The 21,571-nt window shown below is 42.0% G+C and overlaps 1 protein-coding gene across 2 annotated transcripts in view; it reads left to right on the forward strand.

Annotated features, from left to right (window-relative positions):
- olfm2a (olfactomedin 2a) overlaps positions 1 to 21,571 on the forward strand; it is a 57,492-nt gene that overhangs the window by 23,327 nt on the left and 12,594 nt on the right. Inside the window, exons 1-2 of one of the 2 annotated variants that reach the window (XM_042505253.1) lie at positions 6,815 to 7,208; positions 18,799 to 18,948. In XM_042505253.1, the coding sequence (XP_042361187.1) occupies positions 7,065 to 7,208; positions 18,799 to 18,948 (294 nt within the window). In that variant the 5' untranslated portion in view covers positions 6,815 to 7,064. Of the gene's footprint in view, positions 1 to 6,814; positions 7,209 to 18,798; positions 18,949 to 21,571 lie in introns of those variants that run through there. The other variant, XM_042505254.1, reaches the window with a different exon arrangement.

Below are 21,571 nucleotides of genomic sequence, written 5' to 3' on the forward strand. Positions count from 1 at the left end.
TCTCACCTGTTAACTGACATTTTTGTGGTCAAGCACTTTTGGGTTGTTTGGTTCCTTACTTTTGCTTGTGACCGAGATACTGTACATCACGTGCATGTCACAGCGCAACCCGGTCTCGCACACCACACTGTGGCAACCACCATTAGAGAGTACTGTGGACATTTCACAGCTCAGTGGAGAGAAAGCGCAACTTGTGGAAGCAGGCACAAATACGGAACGGCATTGACACACACAAACAAATCAATGCACGCATATGCAAACACAGAAACTGAAACAAGTGAACGCAAGAGAGAGATAATATATAACGTTTTTTTTATTGTCTTTAGGAGATTATAGTGCCTTCTCTTGTTTAACTGTACTGAACATGCAACGTTATTGACTCCCATGTAAAGTCTTCATGCATGCCACATTTATCCTGTCATGAATCATATACCGTCAATCGTCTCTGTGGTCAGAGGGGGACAGAGGGCTTACTCCATTTGTGGTGAACGCTCACTGCTTGAATTATTGAACACACTCAACTCGATAGGATGTGTTCTCTGCACTTTATGCGTGCGGGGGTCGATGCATGTGTACTCTGTAATCCTCCTGTGGTCTCAGTCGCTACTATAAAATTTAAAAGCCCAGATGAGTTTCCTTAATCAAAGGCCCACAGGAGCCGTTAATAGATTAAACACTCCATGTTGAAAGCACACCACTGCGTCTGCCTTCCTGAACCCTGGGGTACAGCCTGTTTATGCCATTTAAATAGCTGCCATGGTAATGAGGTCACGCTTTGTTTAAGCTGATTTTGATCTTGATATATTTAGAAGGAAGTGGGCCTCCACGTCCATCATTTAATTAATGAATTATGACTCAGAAAAATAGCCAGTATTCTTAGAGTCAGATGACTGCAGCATCTTTGAGAGCTCAGGCGGGGGGCTCGGTGTGTGTACGGCCTCCCTGCCTCAGTCGAAACAGCTCTGCATCATTATGAAGGAGGTCTGTTTAATTAGCTCAGGTGTAATATGATCGTGTGTTTCAGCTGTGAATCTGTAGCTGCCTGTTTGTGCTCAGCGAAAATGCGGCTAGTGTTTGCCGCTTTCTGCCTCAGTATTGTTATCTCACCCAGAGTTTGTCCCTGTGACCTCAGGGCTCTGTAGCGCTCTACTGCCATCCATGGGTGTGCTCAAACGCTGCTGTTTCTGCAGTTGGTGGCCATTTTCACCGTTTGAACTGATAAAAAAAATGCCCTTTATAGAGCATGTCCACAGGCTAGGAGTTATTTTTTTAGATGTTTATGATAAAGCACAAGGCCATCTTGGCATGTCTTTGTGGAGAAACCAAACAGCTGCATAACATGTGTGCATGTATGTGTTCCATAGTATTGCATAGTATACATCTGAGTCCGAGCATGCACATGACAGCTAAGATCATGACTGGAAGTGCATGAACTCAGGACAGAAATAGTAGATGCTAAGACACATGCAGGGTAATGGAGAAACACATGGTATGATGCCATTTTTTCTCATAGCCACAGGGGCCAAGAGAGACAACAGAGCGAGGGAGAGAGTGAGAGGAGTTAAAGGCTAAATAAAATTCACCGAGAAGGAGAACAAAAGAGAGCGACAGCGAATTGGAGATAATGACACAGCAGAGTAGCAGCGAAAATGAGGCTGGCCAATTATTAGAGTGGAAATTATGAGGAATGGCTGTGAAAATTAATCAAAAAGGATTAAATTAATGCAGGTTAAATAGCTGACTTCCTCTCTAGCTAATATTTAATGAAAGCTTGTTCTGCCAACAGACTCTGTGATTAGACAGTTGATTGGCAGAGCCTGGAATTCTTTGAGGTATGGCAGATTGTCCTCATGACACCCATTATTCCCATCCTTTATTTGGTCCATCACTTTACAAAGGATGGCATCTGACCCGCAGCCTGTGAGACGAATTTTGAGTTTGAGGGAGTTCAGGTGCACTCCACTCTACACGGGTAAAGCAAATACATAAGTTATTAACAATGGTCTCGGATGAAAAGACGCCTTGAAATAGAAGAAAGGGGTGCAGAGGTGAAAACCTCTAACAAAAGATTTGATGTGGGAGTGTCTGGAAGAGGCCTCAGTTATTATACATTCAGCAAGTGCAGCATGCACACAGGGTTTTTTCTTTTGGCACAAATGAATAAAACCTTATTAGTTTTTTATAAAGAAAAAAAAGCATTGTCATCAAAGTAGAGAGAGAATAGAGTTGTGTGATGCAAGCTGAAGAAAAGAGAGAATAAAGGGGGCTTGGGATAATACATACATTGCCATTTTTATGTTGTTATAATCAATTAATAAGAGAGTCTTAATTAAAAGTCACTGTATTTTATTTTGTCCATGCATGACCACAGTCCCTATGGAAATATTACAGAAATATTTAAGTACCATATGTCTGATTTGATCTATACTTACTACGAATATGGCTATTAAAATTTAGGGCTGGGTATCAGTACTCAATACTTTCAAGGTACCGACCAAAAAAGCCCAATACCAACAAGCGTCGCAACTTCCGGTCCAGTCATCCAGTCATATAATATATGCATTCGGTTCTTTTTGAACAAGGGGTCTGATCCTTTTCAAGCTTCCCCACTCTCAAAAACTTTCTGTCTGCCGTCTGGGCAGTCCCTCTACCCTTGGCAAACGGTTAGTTAAACATGACGCATCTTCAGCTACTAACATTTGAGCCTTTGAACTTTCCTAACAAACTTACACCAACACCAAAACAGCTTGACTTGGTTAACAAGAGTTAGGTAATGTTGCCTATTAGATGGTAACACTTAGCCCTGTCACTGTGCGTGTGCGAGCGGGCTCTCACCAACAGTCCCAGGTGTGAAGCCACACAACCACAGCAGCAGCTCCAATCCATACAGTCTGTAATGTGGCAAGGTTGAGCGCAGTATACTTAATGTTTGAAAGTAATTCTGCACACCACTATTCACATTTTGGCTAACAAATTCAGTAATCTTGGTATCGGTATCCCTTTAAAGGTACTGATATTGGTATTTGTATCATATTTTTTTAAAACAAAGCCCAGCCCTACTGGTTTGGGAAGATGTCAACTGCAGCTGCACTTTGTGAAAGAAAAATGCAAGAAACACCATAACTCACTGAGGGTGGTTCGCTTTATTTCCGCTGATTATTATATATTTATAATATCAGAATTTTGCAGAATTTTACTGAATGATCACTAAATTTTAATGATAACAACAAGGCAGTTAGGATTATTTTGCGATAAAAAATTGCGAGAGCTTAAAGCTTTTGATTCAGAGATGAAACACTAATTATTCTGCAATCATTTGAAAGTAAAACATAATAAGAGTTACACAAAAGGCCTCAACTGTTGCCCATTATAACTGCTATTGACTTTGTTGAGGACCAATTCAAGTTTTGAGTGATGTCATACTTTAATGTTAGGACGTTCTGGGTTTTTTTATGTTATCAAATAGTCCTTAGAGCTCCATAAGGGATAAAAATTAGTTTAGAGTTAGCTCCAAGGTTAGGTTTGGAGTAAGACATGCACTTGTGGGGTATAGGTGCTAAGGAATGCATTATTTCAAATAGAGTCCTCATAAGTTAAGAGTAATCTGTGTGTGGGTGTGGGTGTGTTTAGTGTCTATTGCAAAAAGCATTATTGAGCATAATTTTTGGCAGTCAAACTGTACAAATCGAAGCCACTGGAGAAAAATTTAAGATATCATTGTGCCGTAGCCATGGATTTTTACTGAATTATCTCACTTACTTCTTGCTCAGTGGCCACAGTCATGCATGGGTTGGGTGGTCTCTAATTATCTAAGATGGTGCTTCAATAAGAATGATTTTCTTATTTCAGTCGGCCCTCTTACATCGGTACTAGGTTTTCTTTGAGGAAGCTGAGCTTGGGAGCTTGGTTAAATACAGATACAAGGGTAAAGGACATCTATATCCATGTTTAAATCTTTGCTGCCACCCTGTGAATAAGACGATTACTACAATCTCTTTAGACAGTGCATTAAAGAAAAAACAGGATATAGCATGGTATATTACAAAACACAAAGGTTTCCTAACCCAAAGCGTGAGAGCAAAACCCCTTAAACATATTGATATCATTTTATTATTACTGTTTGCATGCATATGCTAATGATCAATTAGATAAAATACTTGTGGAGCTGCACTACCTGTAGTGGGTCAGTCTAATGTTGCTATCCTGTGTTCCCTAATTTTACATACGTGCTCACCCAGGATCACATGCCCCCAAACTCTATTTAACACATAAAGGGAACCTGAAAAACATGTTCTCAAACTCTTTATTTGTTTAATATGACATGGGTCAGGTAAGGGGACCATAATCATGATGCTGAGAGTCATGAAATTGCACTGGACTTGGCCCCAAGGTAACGGGACCTGATGCTCTTTTTGTATGGAGAACAACTGCCTAACTTATTTCAGCCCTTATTTTAAAATATAAGATAAACAAAAGATGAAAAGGGGACAAAAATAATCATTAAACAATTTAGGGTGAGAAAATCATTAACAGCTGACCATTACCATTTCCAATCAGGTTAAGATTAGGGGAGGGGTTAAAGGTCAGGTTAGTTTATTTATGAAATATTTCAACTTTTAAACTCAAAAAGGGGGTTGATGTATGTAAAAGAAAACTGAACTTAGCTTGGGTATTTGGTTTAATTTCAGCTGTGAGGTTGAATGACCAATATTCAATGTCAGGACAATGTCTAATGCCAACAACAGTTTGATTTAGAATACTTATGTCAGACGATGTTGAGTTTGTTTTTGTTTTTTTAAGTTTGTTATTCAGTAACCAAAACCCTCCGTCTCCCAAAGGTCTTGTGATGAAGAATAATAACATTTAATTGTAAGTTATGGAGAACAAAACTCAGTGTCTGCATAATGTCATAATGTGAACATCCACACAACATGAAACTCTAACTCTGTTAGAAATTTTAAGTAATTTCTATGCAATATTTCCAACAGACACCTCGACACTGGCATAATGTAAGAAAGCAGCAGCAGAACCTTTTCTCTAAAACCTCCTTCAGATAAAGAGGAGTGTGATTCTGAACAGTGCTGCCACATGCCCCCTCACATCTCCTCCACACATTCCCATAGAGTGACAACTACCTGTCACCAGCTTCAATATTGCACAACAGTAACAAGCACTGGCTTGCTTTCTGGTTGTGTGTTAAGGCAACTCATTGGATGCAGTTCCACTTGTTACCACAGGGGGTCAGTCTTGCTGCAAAAATAGAGGGAGCCGACACAGGCGACACTGATGCGCCAGCCAGCAGGTGAGCTGAGGAGGGCTGACATTTTTTGGATGGGGCTCAGAAAGCTGTCTCCTCTCATATCACTTCACAGCACACCCTACACAGAGGAGCCCGTATCACTCACCCAATGTGACTGTGTGGGGAAGGGAGCCCATCCATGGCTGACAAACTGAATAAGTCAGCAGACTGGGATGCAGAAGCAAGAAAGGGAGATGACCTGGCCGTTTTGTCTGAGTAGGCCATTCTGTCATCATTATTCATGGTTGTTTAGGGCATAACATGGCACTGCAGGGGGGCCAGTATCTTGACAGAAATTGGTGGGAGGAGGCTTTAAGGAAAAATTTTAGACACCATGTAGTTCCCATGCCATTGTGGCAGAGGCGAGTGGCAAATTCAGTTATTACTTAGAGACAAAAAACATCCCCCACATCCAAATGGGCCGATCTAAAGTTCAAAACACGTCTTAAATCTGTCTTGTAATAAGCTCAAATCACCCTGCAGGGAAGTGACACCAAAAAAAGGCAGCAAAGCGTTTAGTATAATATCTGACACTGGCTTACCTGCTGTGATTGTGCTGAAAGCTGAAGCCATTTGGATTATAGCAATACAACAATGGTGAAACTGAACCACTTGAAATATAACATGTAATCCAACTCATTCAAGGAGAGCATGCTATAGCAGGCAGGTAAGAACAAATCCGAACATTATCTGTCAGTTTTACATTCAAGGTGTTTCGATAGCTTTAATATATTCCACAATGTATGCCAATTCAATCCTCATCCAAATTTGAGCTCATGCACTTGGCACTAAGTGTCAAGAAGACATGTAACTGAAGATGGTGATATGGTTACGCCGCAGGCAGAGTGGAGTTGGTATGATACAGGAAAAGTGTGAGCTACAGGCTGATTTAAGATATGTCATGAAGCAGAGTGACGGATGAGCTGTCAGATGCAGCCGTGGGCAGGAGCACCTGGATCTCTCCCACATTAATACCTTGCTGCCCATATCTGCCCTCACGAGTCCTTCCCCAGCCTTAAATCTATCCACTCTCTCTCTCCCTCCCTCCCTCCATATCCTCTGTCCTCCATCCAGTACAAACGGTGTGATGAGGACAGTCTACTGTGCCTGGGACACCTTTGGCAGACACATGCCACATAACATAAAGCACAGTTCAGCCCTCTGAAATCAGCCTCCCTCTGATCTCTCCGCCTCAGAAATGTGTCCGTGCACACACACCAAGATGTGAGTCATAAAAGAATAGCCAAATGTCAGAGAAAGAGAAAAGAATGGATACATGCATGCAAAACAGGGCTGGCAAGAACAGAGCAGAGGCTGATTGGGAGGGGTTGAGACAGAGAGGCAGCCAATGCGCAGCTCTGCATCTTGAGGAAGAGAGGGGAACAGAAAGAGAGAGAGAGAGAAAAGGGAGAGATAAGGGAGAGGGAGGAAGTGAGAGAGATGGAGAGAGTGTGAGAGAGAGGGAGGGGGTGAGGCTAAGGCAGTCACTCTGAGAGGGAAGATTCCAGCGTGATGCTGTTGGATGTGAGCTGCTCTGCTCTAACCGCTCTCTGGCTGTCCCTTTGACTGAGCCAGTGGTGTGTGAGTCCTCTAACTGAGCTCTGGGGGTTTTGCCGCTGCTTGGGCTGAGGCAGAAGCTGACTGGCTGGTTCCCTGCCTGGGCCGTCTGGAGCGGAGAGGGGTTTGACCGGAGCCAAGGTCCAGGGCAGGGCAGGGTAGGACTGGCTGTAGGGCCGTCTGCACCGGGGCCCCACAGGAGGCAAACATGAGCGTTCCCATGCTAAAGATCGGGGCAGTGCTCAGCACCATGGCCATGGTGACCAACTGGATGTCTCAGACTCTGCCCTCTCTGGTGGGACTCAACGGGACCACCATCTCCAGAGGGGGCACCTCAGAGAGGATTGTCAGCGTGCGTATGACTTCCTTTGCTTTTTTGCACGTGTGTGCACTGTATTTGTACATGCTCTCGTTGTGAATGTAAGACAGAAAGAGAGATAAAAGAGAGTGACACAGCAGAAGACAGGGAGATTGTGGAGAAATAGAAAGATACAAGCATGTGAGTTCGTGAGTGTCTACATGTTTGACTACATAAGCAGCAAAGGGTTTCAGAGATGGGACTTGGAGAATCTGTCTCAAGGGTTATGTTGTATTAATAAGAGAAAGATGTAGACATGCATGTTAGACCAATGCTTCACCCAAACGTGAATGATGCATATGTTTGTGCATGAGTCACATTAAGTATAATGATGCTGATTTGTGGGCTTGTGACTGTGAGTGATGGCGAGAGGCGGAGGAGGTGGTGTGGTTGGCGGTGTTAAATCATATGTTTTTGCCGGGGTGATGGGAGGTAGAGAGCTGTTCTGAGTGATGTTCAGGATGATCCCATCTGTCAGTCACCTCCAGGGTGGGAAGGATGGTGCTCAGATCCAGAGGTGATGGGGGAAGTCGGGGAGGTTGAGACAGCATTACAGTTTTGAGTATGTCTTATTTCTCCTTCGCTCTGTTTGTCTCCAAATCCTCTCAGTCTTTCACTCCTTGAGCTAAACCCTCTGGCATGTAGAGAGGTCATGCAGGTCGAGACAGGGCACTATAAATGATCTGTTACAAAAAAAGGAGGATTTGTTCAGTTTTTGTCACAAATTTTTATTTAAATTTTGTTTTACACAAGCTTGTCTTCTATGTGATGCACATCCACAAGTTTTATGTCTGTCTGTCTCAGTTTGCCAATGTAAGGTGAGACAGACAATGAGAAATACGAGCAGACAAATAAATGAGATATTTTCTGGTTCATCAGCGGTTAATGATTGCCTTTGCCTCCATCCTGAGTGTGTTTTTATGGCACTCACCCATTAAGCAAATGCCTTGCTCCGTTGAAATGATTGAATGAAATTGAACGTCCCAAGAGATCTGCGACCATCTGGATGTGTGTGTGTGTGCGTGCCTGCATGTGCATGTTTGTGGTTTTAAATATGTACCCTGAGTATGTTTAGGCATTCTTGTCTCAGGGGTGGAGGTCCATCTGTTTGAAGAGGAGTTTTATAATTCATAACGGCTCGTTAAAACATCAATCCCCCTGCTTTATGTCTCCTTAATGTTGCAGCGAGGTGTCGGGTTGAAATGTTTTCTTTGGAGAAAAAGGTGCCTGAGCACAGTGTTACCTTTGTGAAAATGTCAAGCATCTAGCTAAAAGCATTTTGCTCAGATTTTTTAAATCTTTCCTTCAAGCTGTACATATCTCAGCAGGTAATTTTGAGTGCAACATCAAAGTAAAATCACAAACTAATCTCTGTAACAATGTCAGAGGTAAGGCTTGTTTGAATTATTTACAGCACTAAATGCTATAATCCTTTTGAACATTCACCTGTCCCCCAGGGGGTGCGGACTGGATAAGGCATCCATTTATTTTCTATACCTGCTTATGCTGCTCAGGGTCAAGTGGAATAAAAAAAGAATTGCAAGATTTTTCCTGGTAAACTCATTCTAATCAAGACTCATAACTGGAAGCCTTATCATTTGCATTTCAAAAGACTGGATACAAAAGTTATGAGTGGATATTTTCCTTTTAGGCAACTGCCATCCACAACCAAAGGAGGAAAAAGGCTGCCATGAAGTTAATTTCATCAAAGTTTCATCCAAACTGATGAGCCAGTTTGATTGTGCCAGGGATTATTAAAGTATAACAGTCTGTTGTGATGGGAAGTGTCTTCGCTCTGAGACAGGAATAATCTCCCCTCATAAACAATGGCAGCGAATAAAACTTTAATGTAAAACCTCGCCTCAAAGTCCCATCACTATTAATGAGACATTTGCCTGTGATGATCTCAGGAGCAGTCATAACTCACATAATGTTTAGACTTTTAATCAAAGACGATGTCGCTACGGTCTTGTGACACTGTGGTGGTAGCGCGCCAGTGGCCATTGCATGGCTGCTCCCCAGCCTGGCACCCATGCATGCTGCGTCCCATATTCTCCCAGCTCAGAGCTATTTTCAAAGTCTGCTTCACTTGCTTTCTGTGCCCATCTTCTAACCAGCTGATCCAAGAACACAGCTGACTGAGTATAAACATGCCTTGCTGCGATGGCACTGAGCACAACACTGCCTGGATGCTTGTACACATCTGGATAGTGCAAAACCATGTTCTTTAATGAGCAGAAGAGACCCTGGAACTCTTACATGGACTGGTGTGGCTGCGCAGGATGGTCAAGCAAAGATGAGATGTAGACCTGCCAGGCTGTGCACACACAAAGTCTTTTTTATAAGCATATAATACTGAATTCATTACTAACCTATCAACAAATTGCCATTCATTTTTGTACTTTGTACCATAACAATGTGAGAAGAACTTCACCCATTTTACCCGCGACCCGATCTCCCAGCTCATCTCACACACAAAGCATGCCATCCGGTGGCTTTGGGGCAGTTGCTCCAACTATGGATTGTACTTCTGCATTTTTGTATGCCTGCCACATCAGACACAAATGGTATCTAAGTGAATCAAGAGGGGGACTAGCTACTTTCTCTCTCTCAAACTCAAATTAAACTCCGATCGGACAGTAAAAGTAGGCAGCGCTGATCAAATGTAAAACCAAGATATTGTGACTTTATTGCTAATTTCAAATCTAAAATGTCTTCAGAAACTTATTTTAGTGCCCTGCTTGGCTGTAATATGAGAATTTGTAAATAGGACGTAGGCAACACACTGTATATTGTAAAAATGGAGTCTGAAAAAAGTGAGCTCAAACGGTTACATAGTCTGTTTCTCCTAAAATATCTTCATAAACACATCATAGTGTACGGTTTAGCTAAAATCCAACATCATTTGTTACCACCCAACCACAAAATTGTTTCCTATGTCAAAACGGCAGAGCTCGCATTTCTTCACCCAACAGCAAGAGCATATAGTGGTGCGGTAGTTGTAAGTTTAATAAAGCAAATGCCACAGCCTCCTCTGCTTTCTCTGGTCATGTATCACTAATTTCAAAAGTATGTGGGTCTTTCTACTGCATAGAAAGCCAAGTTTTATGAAAAACCAGTGAAATACTTCTTTAATATTTCTTAGGTGGAAGAAGACACCTTATATTGCCTTTTTATTGGCTTTAAGCTCTGTTGGGTCATCTTCTGACTGTCTGTGTTCTCTTCGTGTTGCCCTTTTTGACCCAGGCCAGCATTATTGTAATGCATTTTTACTAGACTAGCCACCAACAAAGAAAAGCAGGCAGGCATGACCAGAAACAGGTGAGCCTCACAATGGCTGTGTATTGACAGGGATCTGGCGAAACAATACGTATTGTGATGAAGGGGTTACGATTTAATATATTGTGGTACTGTAAGTAAGGGGATATATTGCGATTTTTTAAAATCTAATTTTAGGAAAACTGACCTTTTATGACTCCACCTGTTTCATAGGCCTCTGCTCTTTGTGTTTACGCTGGTGATACGTTATTACTTTGGATCTAAAGAGTCAAATAGCTGAAGACAGATTACAGCAATAAAGCATTAAGTAGTAATTGGTTTAAACACAACAGAAAATAAACACCTGCCACAAATCTTTGCATGTACGCTGTTAATTGAAAATTGATTCAGTGTTTAGTATTAATACAGTATCACAAAAGACCTCACACCACTAAGTGTCCCCAGTGTCCCGTGGGTAATGCAATGTTTTTGGGGCTATTATTGATCGCCCAGGCAACCCAAGTGCCGTGACTGTCCATCAGTGAGTACCGGTGCACTTTAAGCAGTAGCGTTAAGTAGGGCTCTACCCAACCCAAAATGATGTAAGTGAAATCAGGATCAGCCGTGAAATACGAATATTTGACAGTTTGGTTTTTTTCCCATATAAAGTTTGAAAGTTTGAACAGGGCTTAGGGGGACGTTCAATTTGACAGCAGCATCCATGTTATATAGTAAACAATCTAATGGTGTGGACTGGCAATGTGCAAAACCCTTTTTTGCCAAAACTAGATATCAAACAAAAGCCAAAGACTGTATCGTATTAAGTTACAGTGAGTGGCATGACAGTCAAGAGTGCCCACTCTGCAGCAAAGACTCGGGACCAAAACATCCCCAGAAGTACAATGCACAGCACACTAACTAGCAAAAAGAAAAAAGGGACAGCTTGACTTGAAGCAATCTCAGCCGACTGAGGTGTCTCCAACTGATGATTCGAATCTCAGACTTCAAGGGGTAGCCCTGGTAGTAAGATACATAATGAAAACAAGACATGTCCAAGAATTGAGCCCTGGTGTACTCCAAAAGTTAATGTCAAAGAAGAAACTCTATTAAGATAATGTCTGCTTTATAGCAATAAAAAGTATAAACCGTTTAAAAAGCACGTGCTCATTGTCTGATTCTCTCAGTTTGGATATCACACCCAATGGAGTGCTTTAGAAAAGTATTACTGGCATGCTATTTAATTTTTTAAATAAATAAATAAATAAATACTGGTTGTGCATGCTTAATTGTGCATGCAGGATGGGCATACATAAATCATAAAGCTTTACATACTGTGTTTGTATACCATAATACTGCACTCAAAGTGTGTTTGTGTGTGTGTGTGTGTGTGTGTGTGTGGCGACTTTCCCTTTGATATCTAAAATAAGAAAGCTGTGAGGCAGACAAGTGAAGAAAATATGCACACCATCAAAGGGGAGCATGGAACAACAAATGGCAGTGAACAAGAGCCAGGGCTGAGAGTCTGATTGGGGTCACCCAGCCTCTGTCTGTCAGCGAGTGAGACTGTAAACTTTATCACATCCATTGTGCAATCCAATGAAGCAGATTGTAAAGATTGATTCTTGGCTATGGATTGCGGATTAAGCACTGCTGCTGAATTTTATTTGAGCACTTTGTTTTTATGTTTATTGTGCTGCCTTCAACCAAACTTTACTGAAGTTCAGACCCTGACAGGTGTCCTCTACTGCTTCGTCAATGTGAAACAGTGTGCGAAGCCAGAATCTCAGTGAAAGCCAGTCTTGTAATATAATTTTAAATTGTTTTGATACATGAGCTAATTGTGTGATAGCTTGTGTACAAAGCAGTATTGATCCCAGACTTTATAGTTGGGCTCATAATCAGGCTTGTGACATGGTTCATTTGTGGTTATGAGAGTGTAATTTCAATCCATCTAAATTTATGCCTGAATTATTGCTTTGCCCTTCGAAAGCAATTTGATGATTCCACAATTCACACACTTCTACAATCCATATTTTCTTGCATTGAACCACTGACTGTGTTCTAACAGTTTATACAGTGTTTTCTCACACTAGCCGCCCTGCCACTCTCTCGTCTCCCTCCTCTATTTAACACCAGCAGTGATAGAGCTATCTTGTACCCGTCTAACAGCAGAGTGGGTGCCAAATGCTTTACAGCATCAGGGCACCTAGCATTGCCCTGGCAGCCTGCTCTAAAAAGTGTAATATTGTTGCTCCAGTGCTGAGCATTGGTAGGAGTGTTTTTTTCGTGCTTCTCTTAGAGTTCTCCAACTGAGCCCCCCATCCTCAAGAAAATAAAAATAAAATGCCTGTCGCATCTGCCCACCCCCACTGTCATTCAAGTGTGATCTGGATTGCAACGAGTGAGCTGCAGATGGAAAGCGAGCAGGGCATCACGCAGGAGGGGTGGCAGTCACAGGCATGATAGAGTGAGAGAGAGAGCGAGCAGCAGGGAGGAAAAAGGAGGCAGCAGGGAGAAGGGGCATGATGAGTTTATGAGTCACATTATTGACTGGCAACCATGCTGTGCTGATTGTGGTAATCGGTTTTCCTTGGGCGCAGGAGAGACCAGGTACTTCACTAGGAGTCTTCATTGAGTTTCATTTTAAAGGCCAGCAGCTGGCCTGTGCATTGAGGATTGACTGATTGATTATTTAAAGAGTGGTGGTGGAAGGGGGAGGGGGGGGTTGCATGTGTATTTGTGTGCAGTCAATTACAGCAAAACCCTGCAAAATTTGAAAAATGAGAACCGATTGTTTGGCCACGGCATAGATAGAAGTGTGTGGCAGAGACAGATGTTTCTACTTTGCTGGAGACAAGCATTTAGAGAGGTTAATGCATGGCATTAAACATAAATCTGCACAGAGAGATGGGAAGAAAGTGAAGCTGTAGAACTTGGATAAACAAAGTTGGCATTGTGGGATGGAAACAGAAGCGATTACATCGACAGCACCTCTTTATTTGTTATCCTTACTTTCAGACTATCTCACCTTGGCGCCTCATGTTCTCAAAATGCTTCTTCCTTTCTCTCTATAAAGCTTTATCTGAGTCCTCCTGTTCTTACACCGTCTGTCCTCTGCAGTTTCTCAGATGTGGTGGCAAGCTCAATTCACAGTGCGGCGGTCAGCTCCCTCACATATCTCAGGACCCGCGCCTGCTTCTGCCTGTTTGCCCCTTCTGCCTGCTGCTTATGAAAGTTATAATAGACTTCCCGTCATGCTCATAAAGTAGGGAGCTGTAGATTTATGATCTCATTTAGCTCTGGCTTTACAGCAGCCAGCTCCAGGGTCGGTCTAATGAAACGCCAGAGGAAGTCCACCCTGCAATTCTCGATAGTGATACCACCAGCTTGAATGTCTAATTGGATAATCCCTCTGAACTTTGTAAATCATTAACAACACGAGGCTTCTGAGCGCCTTTGTGCTGTGAGGAAGCTCTCAGGTAATATCACAAGGTGGTTCGTTTTCATAATGGTCGCCCCTAACATGCACACATTATCTGATCTGAATCTGATCAAGGGATGTCAGTTTCAGTTAATTTTGCTTTCCATATGCTGACAATCATTAACTGGTAACTAACCATGAATTTCAAAGGAGAAAAAAAAGACATGAAATACAACATGACCTTTCCTTTTAATGTGGGGTTCCACTGCAGGGTTTTTCATACTTTTATTGATTTGTGGTGGACCACTACAAGTAAAACATCTGCCACCACAAACAGATTTTTGAAGCTGGACCTTTCATTAGGAGGACTATTGGAATATACTGTTTACTGGTTACTAATTTAGTACTTGGGTCAGAGACAACACAGCAGAATGTCAGGAGCATTTAAGGTGAAACCCACCCATTCATTCTGTAGGGTCTTAATGTTTGCTTTCATTAACAAACAGCTGCTTCTCTCATCCATCCATGTGATCTGATAAGCTGTCAACGGACCCGCAATAACCTCTGAATTTAGAGAAAGGCCACATAATGATACAACAGGGCACAAAGGCATGTGAAATGTTTTGTGATATAAAGACCAAAAGATGGGCACTATGTTTTCCCAGCAACGCTGTCGGGTCGCAACTGCGTTATTAGCAGCAATCACAGAATGAGTGGGACTGCTAGTTATCTAGCTCCCATCAGACCAAAATGGTGTGCAGTGCAGTGAACTCAGGAGTAGAAAAATTAACCTACAGACCAACACTGGTCAAAAATATTATTGGCGATTAACAGCTAACCATTTACACCCCTATAATTATCCATTTTGTCTGCAGCATACTGGAGTCAGAGAGGAAATCGCATTTGGTTACAACTTTTTAGCTAAGTAATGGCTACACCGTCTCATCTCATCTCCTCTTCCACTCTCTCAGCAGGGATTTAACTGAAGTTGTAATTCAGCAATGTAACTGGGCAGCATTTGTACTAAGCTAAAGGAAATTAGAACCATCTATAATGTCTCTGTCAGCCTTTCTCAACCCACAACTCTTCCTTTTCTGCCTATCATTGTATCAGTAACTGAAATCGGTTTCCTATTGGGAGGATGGACGATTGTGGTTGGAAAACATGCCAGGAGTGGATGGTGGGACTTGACAGGCCCAAGCTGTCATATGTGATATCACTGGAACAGAGGGAAGCCTGGGGTGGCGCAAAAAGAGGGCAGGCCAAACCTCTTAAAGAGTAATTTTCACTTTAGCGAGCAAGCCTAATTGATTTTTTTCATCTCTCTTACTCTCTGCGGTTTCCTGTTGTTTTCATTGCTGCTGTCTTCTTCCTTAATGGGCTTTTGCATAGCAGCCATGACTGTGACAGCTTCAAATCTGGCACTTACATATTCTATTTCATCCCTCACATCTAATGGGTGAATTTCTGGGACAGTGAACTGAACAACTCCTCTCTCCTCGTCTGTGTCTGGGAGGAGAGGATTATCCCCCAGACCTAAAGTGCCCCCAGCTAGCAGCCACTGATAGCATGATGATGATAGGACAGGTTATGTTATCACCACTACTCAAACACTCTGAGGCCTGACCTGCCTGTAATACGCAAACATTATTCACTCATTTCACTCTGAATATTATTCTGTATAACATTAGATACTGAAGAAGTTGTTTTTCCCACACTAATGAGATATCTGATGGGTGGCATGATGCGAGCACTATGTTAAATGAACCAAGGTCAATGACCCACTCTTCGCTGTAGAGAAGAGACTTAATCATATTTACATAAATTACCCAGCGTTCCAAAACATATTCAAGTTTACTACTCGCACCCCGAGAGATCCGTCGCATATGAGCGCTGAAATATAGATCCCCCTTGCAACGGCTCAGGCACACAGCATATAGGGACATAGTGCATTTGCATTTAAGAATTACCTCTTCCCTCCTGCTCTCTAAACTGCCACTGTGATGAGAATGGGGAGGTTAGTGCAGAATGGATAGGTGGGTGGTAATGAAATTGGAACTGATTCAAATAAGCTCTTAATTTCAGCCTAGCATTTATGAAACATTAATGAAGAGAAGAGAAGATGTGATGCTGTGAAAACTCACTGGCTTGCAAAAAAAGCACATGAGGAGCACAGCGTGAGCTAAAACATGTTGGAAAATGAACAAAGTCTTACGGTAATGGAGCTGACATGCCTCCGATATTACTTTGCTGAATTTTAAACTTATTGCATATTACTCCTCACTATGTAACCTATCATCAAAAAATCAGTGTGACACCAACTGTGTCTCCCTTTCAGGCTGATAGAGGTATGAAATATTGATGCCCACTTCTGCATCCATTCGCAAGAATCCTCCTTAACCAAAAGTGGATATCTGGTGCGTAGGCAGACAGCCCCCACATGTATAGATATGAGGTAATTTTATTGAATGCAGGAGGCTGCACATGCCCTCAGAGTGAGTAACATAAGTGGATTCTGCTATTTGAGGCAAGCTAACCTCCACCTGTTAACACTGCAGGGTTTCAACTGTAATGAGAAGCCGGTGTGCCGTGCTGTGGCCTCACAATCAGCTATCAACCGCACACATCTGTAGTATCGTAGCAGCCATTGTATATTCTCTCCTACAGTCCTGCAGTAATCATGTGTTACAGCTGCAGGAATTTTCAAACGAACCCTCTCGGGGCTAGATAGCTGCAATTTTGAAATGCATGCATTATTGGAATCTGTGAGAATTCATTCATGTAAATACTGTATGCCCAAAAAATTATACTTCATGTGCCGTTCTTGCATGTACATCAGCAGATATTTGCACACCGTTATGAGCAATCACACACTCACGCACACATGCTGCAATAAATCAGAAGCCCTGACAGTGAGTGAGATGCGGGCAGAGAAGCAGACAGAGGAAAAGTATCTCCCCCTCAGGCAATGGCAGAATGAAATAGACAGTCAGATGCAGTTGAAAGAAATTGGAGGAGGCTCCGCTGTGGAGACGGCCTCTTTTGTCTTGTTTTAACTCCAGCTCTGGCCTCTGTAGACCTCGGTCGTCTCTCCACCTAACAGCCTTCTGAAGCTGGATTGCCTCAAAGACGCCAGACTAATGATAAGAAAGGTGCTGACTGACAGAGAAAAAAACTGTGCAAGTCAGTGCAGGGACTAGCTGTACACTGACTCACATATATGCACTGATATTAAGAATCATTTTATAATAAGTTAGGAAGAGTGCCAATAAGTTTCACCGTGAGTCATTCATGTGCACAGTAGACTTGCCGAATTATCACTAATGTATGTATGTAATTTGAATAGAAAATGCGAATAGAATATGACTTACTTAGTTTAATTAAATTAAGATGTATCAGTTTTAAAAATGTATGAGTCTCCTTAAAATATCCTGAAAATAATGAAACATAAAAAGAATGTATAATGTCATTGAGATGGTTGTTATTACAGCATATTTAAGTCGCTCACGTAGTCTGTTCACAATTCATTTGGAGTAATCTAAAATTCACTTCCTCTGAGAGTGTGAGGGAGGAAAAGGGAAAGGCAGCGAGAGCAGAGAGAGGAAAGGGAGCGAGGGGGTGGGGTGCCAAGGGATTGGCAGGAGTGACAAGAAGTGACAGTGAGCACATTGGCTTGCAGGGTGGTTGCTACTTTACACTCCAATCACACAGTCCCCCCTGTCCCCTAAGACATTTTAATCTGATCCCCCGACCCAAAGAGACGAGAGTGCAGCACAACACCGCTCAAAAGAAAGCAGGAGAGCGGCATCGAGCCGAGCCTCAAGATTTTATTTCCAGCCTTTTTTCCTTCCACTTATGTGGATGAGTCTTTAATTTTATCACCAAAATGGCTGCTCCTTCTCTCATTACATTTTGCTTTATATGCTGCGTGTGTGTACGTGCAATATGAATGAATGAACACATCGTCCTTTGCCGGGCCTTTGCCTACATGTGTGTGCACTCGCGAGCACTACTTTTGATTGGATTAGTCAGAGAGAGACATCCATCCTCTCAGCCTCACCCCTCCTCAACTGGTTACGGGCTGCATTATCGATCCCGAACAGCTCCATTTCCTCTCTGTGTCCAAACTTATTAGATGCTCTGCTTTCACACAGCGTGGCCTGATCCCTCCCTCTTCCTCTTTTTCTTTGAAACCCCCATTTTCCTCCCATTTGTCTTTGTCTTTCTTCATCCTCCATCGAGCTCTTACTCCATCTCTGTCATGCCGTTGTGTTTTTCATCCCTTTGTGTATTTTCCACCGATGTTCTTGTCTTATCTTAATCTGCACCCATTTCTGCTTATTTTCTCCCTCTGATTCTTCTATCCTCCATCTCTCTCGTCTCCAGTCTTTGCTGCTGTGAGCGCCACCTCTGTCAATCACTGCCTTTTGATTTTTCTCTCCCTCTGTTGCTCGCCAGTTGATACTAAAATTAGACTGTGAATGATTTTGAGCGCTTGGAGGGATCAATTGCCATTAATTGCCTTTGGGGAAGAGTAACTTTTGACAGGGTTGCAGGAGAGAAAAAGAATGCAATGGAGAAATTTTGACTTTGCAGCTAATGTATGGTGACAGAATGGGCACAACTAATCATGATATGGAATGTATTAAACAGTCTTTTTTTTTCCTCCAAACACTTTCTACAACACTTTCAAGTATTAGATAAATGTATTGGTTATGAAGTGTTTTATAAGGGTGGAACGCTTCTCAGATTACTGTTGATACATGCTGGCAGAAAAAACATCTCTTTTCTGCCCTCATGCATTTTGAAAAGCCTGCTTAATAGCAACGTGGATAAACAACACTAGACAGAAGCAACCAGTTTCATCTCTCGGTCTAATATATATGTGTCTCTGTGTTTCTGCAGGCTCTGTATCCAAGCCCAGAGGAGGGCTGGCAGATCTACAGCTCGGCGCAGGACGCAGATGGGAAGTGTATCTGTACCGTGGTCGCACCGGCCCAGAACATGTGTAACCGCGACCCACGCAGTAGGCAGCTTCGCCAGCTCATGGAGAAGGTGACAGCTGTCAATAACACACTCACTTTGAGACAGAACTGTTACCCACGCAGACACGCAAAAAACTGCCACGTCGCACTGCGCTCGTGTCTCACACAGTCTGTCACATACAGGCTGCTGAAGTGAATAGTTGCACTTCTTTTACCCCCACAGTTGATCAGTTATGCAGGAGAATATCACGCCAATAAGAAGACATTGTTAGTGAAACTAGCAACAGAGCTGTCTCAAGTGAATGTAGCATTAATTGCCTTAAAAGGATAGTTGAGATTTTTGTGCGGTTGTATACGTATCCATAGATAGTACTGCATACAGTAGATTTCACTTAAAGCAGTCCAAGTTTGGAGAAGGAGGCTGGAGTCAGACATGGAAGCTGTGCAACTTTATGCTGTGGATGGGGTCTGCGACAAAATGGGTTTTAGCCACCTAAATAAAATCCCATTAAAAGAAAACCACTATCAGTTTAAGTGTGTGCTATATTTGGAATATTTTCACTGGTTTACCTTAATGTCTGACAGTGATTTCCAATGGGAAATGAGGCTGGTGTATAAATCTCTTCAATGACAGACTCCATTGAGAAAAACAGTGATTTAACATTTTTGAACACAAGAGTCTCTGGTCTACTGCTGCCTCAATCAGTTACTTTGTTTGTGTTATTGTGTTATTGTGTGATTTGGGGGTTTTAAGAGCTTAGTTTATATTCATCAGTCACACAATAACACAAACTATCTAACCAATTGAGGAAGCTCTAAACTAGCAGCTCCTGTGTTCAGAAAACTAAAATGACTGTTTTTCTCTATGGAGTCTGGTGGATTTGAAGCGTGCATAGACAGAGAACTAAAGTTGAGAACTATCTGATATGCAGAGGTGTCTTCATATCACATGTTTACATATCAACAACAGTAAGAATATCATCATGCCTGATCATTTCTTTGTATGTTTGTTGTTGTTGTTTTGTTTGTCCTGTCTTGCTTACATTTCTGTTTTCATTTACCCCCATGTATGTGTTTCCCTTCAATACTCTGCTTTTGTTATTGTACTGCCCTTTTGCATTCACTAATAAAAATATACATCAATGAAATGATTTTTTTTAAACAAAGGGCTCTCTGATGAAGAGGTTAAGTGGTGAAAATACTCTTATTATAGCATACACTAATATTGATTTCTTAGGGTTGGACTGTTTAAGGTTGCTAAAATATGTTTTTGTTGCAGACCCCCATCCACAGCAGTAGATGGTTTAACTTCTGTCTCAGACTCCACCTTACTTCTCCACGCTGGGGGCGTGCAGACTGACATCCGCTGTATATAATACACTGACTTCAGATCAGAACCTCATACAGTCCCACTTCAATCTGAGTTATCTCTTTCATAAGAGAAATGCCCCAAACTTACCCATAGAATTAAATTCATTGAGGCCTAGCCTTCTAATTTTCCTTTCATAAAACTATTAAATAAGAATTTAGAAAATTAACTGTTTTACAAACCACTGAAGATGGCAAATGCTTTGTTTGCATAGTTGCAAAGTAAATGCTGCATACACTAAATCTGTTTACTCGGACTTGTGCTCATTCTGTCTTCCTCTAATTGAGTAATATAAGTCAACACTCTTTTTAGTGAATACTTGTGTCATGTATGACAAGCAAATAAATGTGTATACACTCACAACCCTCAAGTGTACTACACTGTTTCAGCATCTAGACAATATATTTATGTTTTATTTGCATGGAGTATTATTGACCCACAGTGCAGTGCATGCAAATGTAATTTCCTGTTAGTGGCTAGAGCACAAACACACACACAGGAATCAGGACTAAGAGTGCAGGCAGGACATCTACTTACAAATGATCTACAGCTGTTTGACTCTTCCAATCTGCAACTGCATTGATTGGTGGTTTGCAGGTTGGCGTCTTTCCATTTTTATCCACTTGTCTTTTCCAAACTAAATAATAAAACCCTAAGAAATAATGTTTAACAGCTTCCACTTGCTTGATGGGCCGTGGCAGCTCATTCACAGCTGAGCTGTTGTTTTTTTGGGAGGGGTTTTGTGGACACTTAAAAGCAGTCAATGAAGGCGAGGGTGGATCCACCAAGCGGGTAAAAGCCTGGGAGCAGAGAGGGAGAAAAGAGCGAGTGAGACGGGGGGAGCTGACATTGATGTGGTCTTGTGAGGAGAGATGGAGGTAAATTGAGATGCTGAATAGGCTCTGAGGTCCTGGTGGATCAATGAGACACCTGAATTCACATATTGCATTCATTCTCATTGAAGTTTGCCTTCTCCCCTGACAGTCTCTGTCTGCTGCTGTTTCAAGCACACGTTCATGCAGACAAAATCCACACTCACGCACACTTTAAAAGAAGCATATTCTAACAAAGGAGGCATATTCTGGCTGAGAAAGACACAAAGCAATCCAGGGTGTTTGTGCTCACCTAGATATGTGAAAGTATGGATGCACTGTTTTTATAGAAATTGTTATATAGTGTATGTACATGTGTAAGGAATACTGTTTCTGCATGTTTTTATGCAGAATCAAAATACAGTTCATACAGTTTGTTATGTGTTCAGTGACTGACATGCTCTATGCTTTCTAGAGAGCATAGAGAGGTGCAGACTGAATTCCTTACAACT

Source organism: Plectropomus leopardus, chromosome 17 (genome assembly GCF_008729295.1).
Source record: "Plectropomus leopardus isolate mb chromosome 17, YSFRI_Pleo_2.0, whole genome shotgun sequence".
In the NCBI taxonomy this organism is placed as follows: Eukaryota; Metazoa; Chordata; class Actinopteri; order Perciformes; family Serranidae; genus Plectropomus; species Plectropomus leopardus.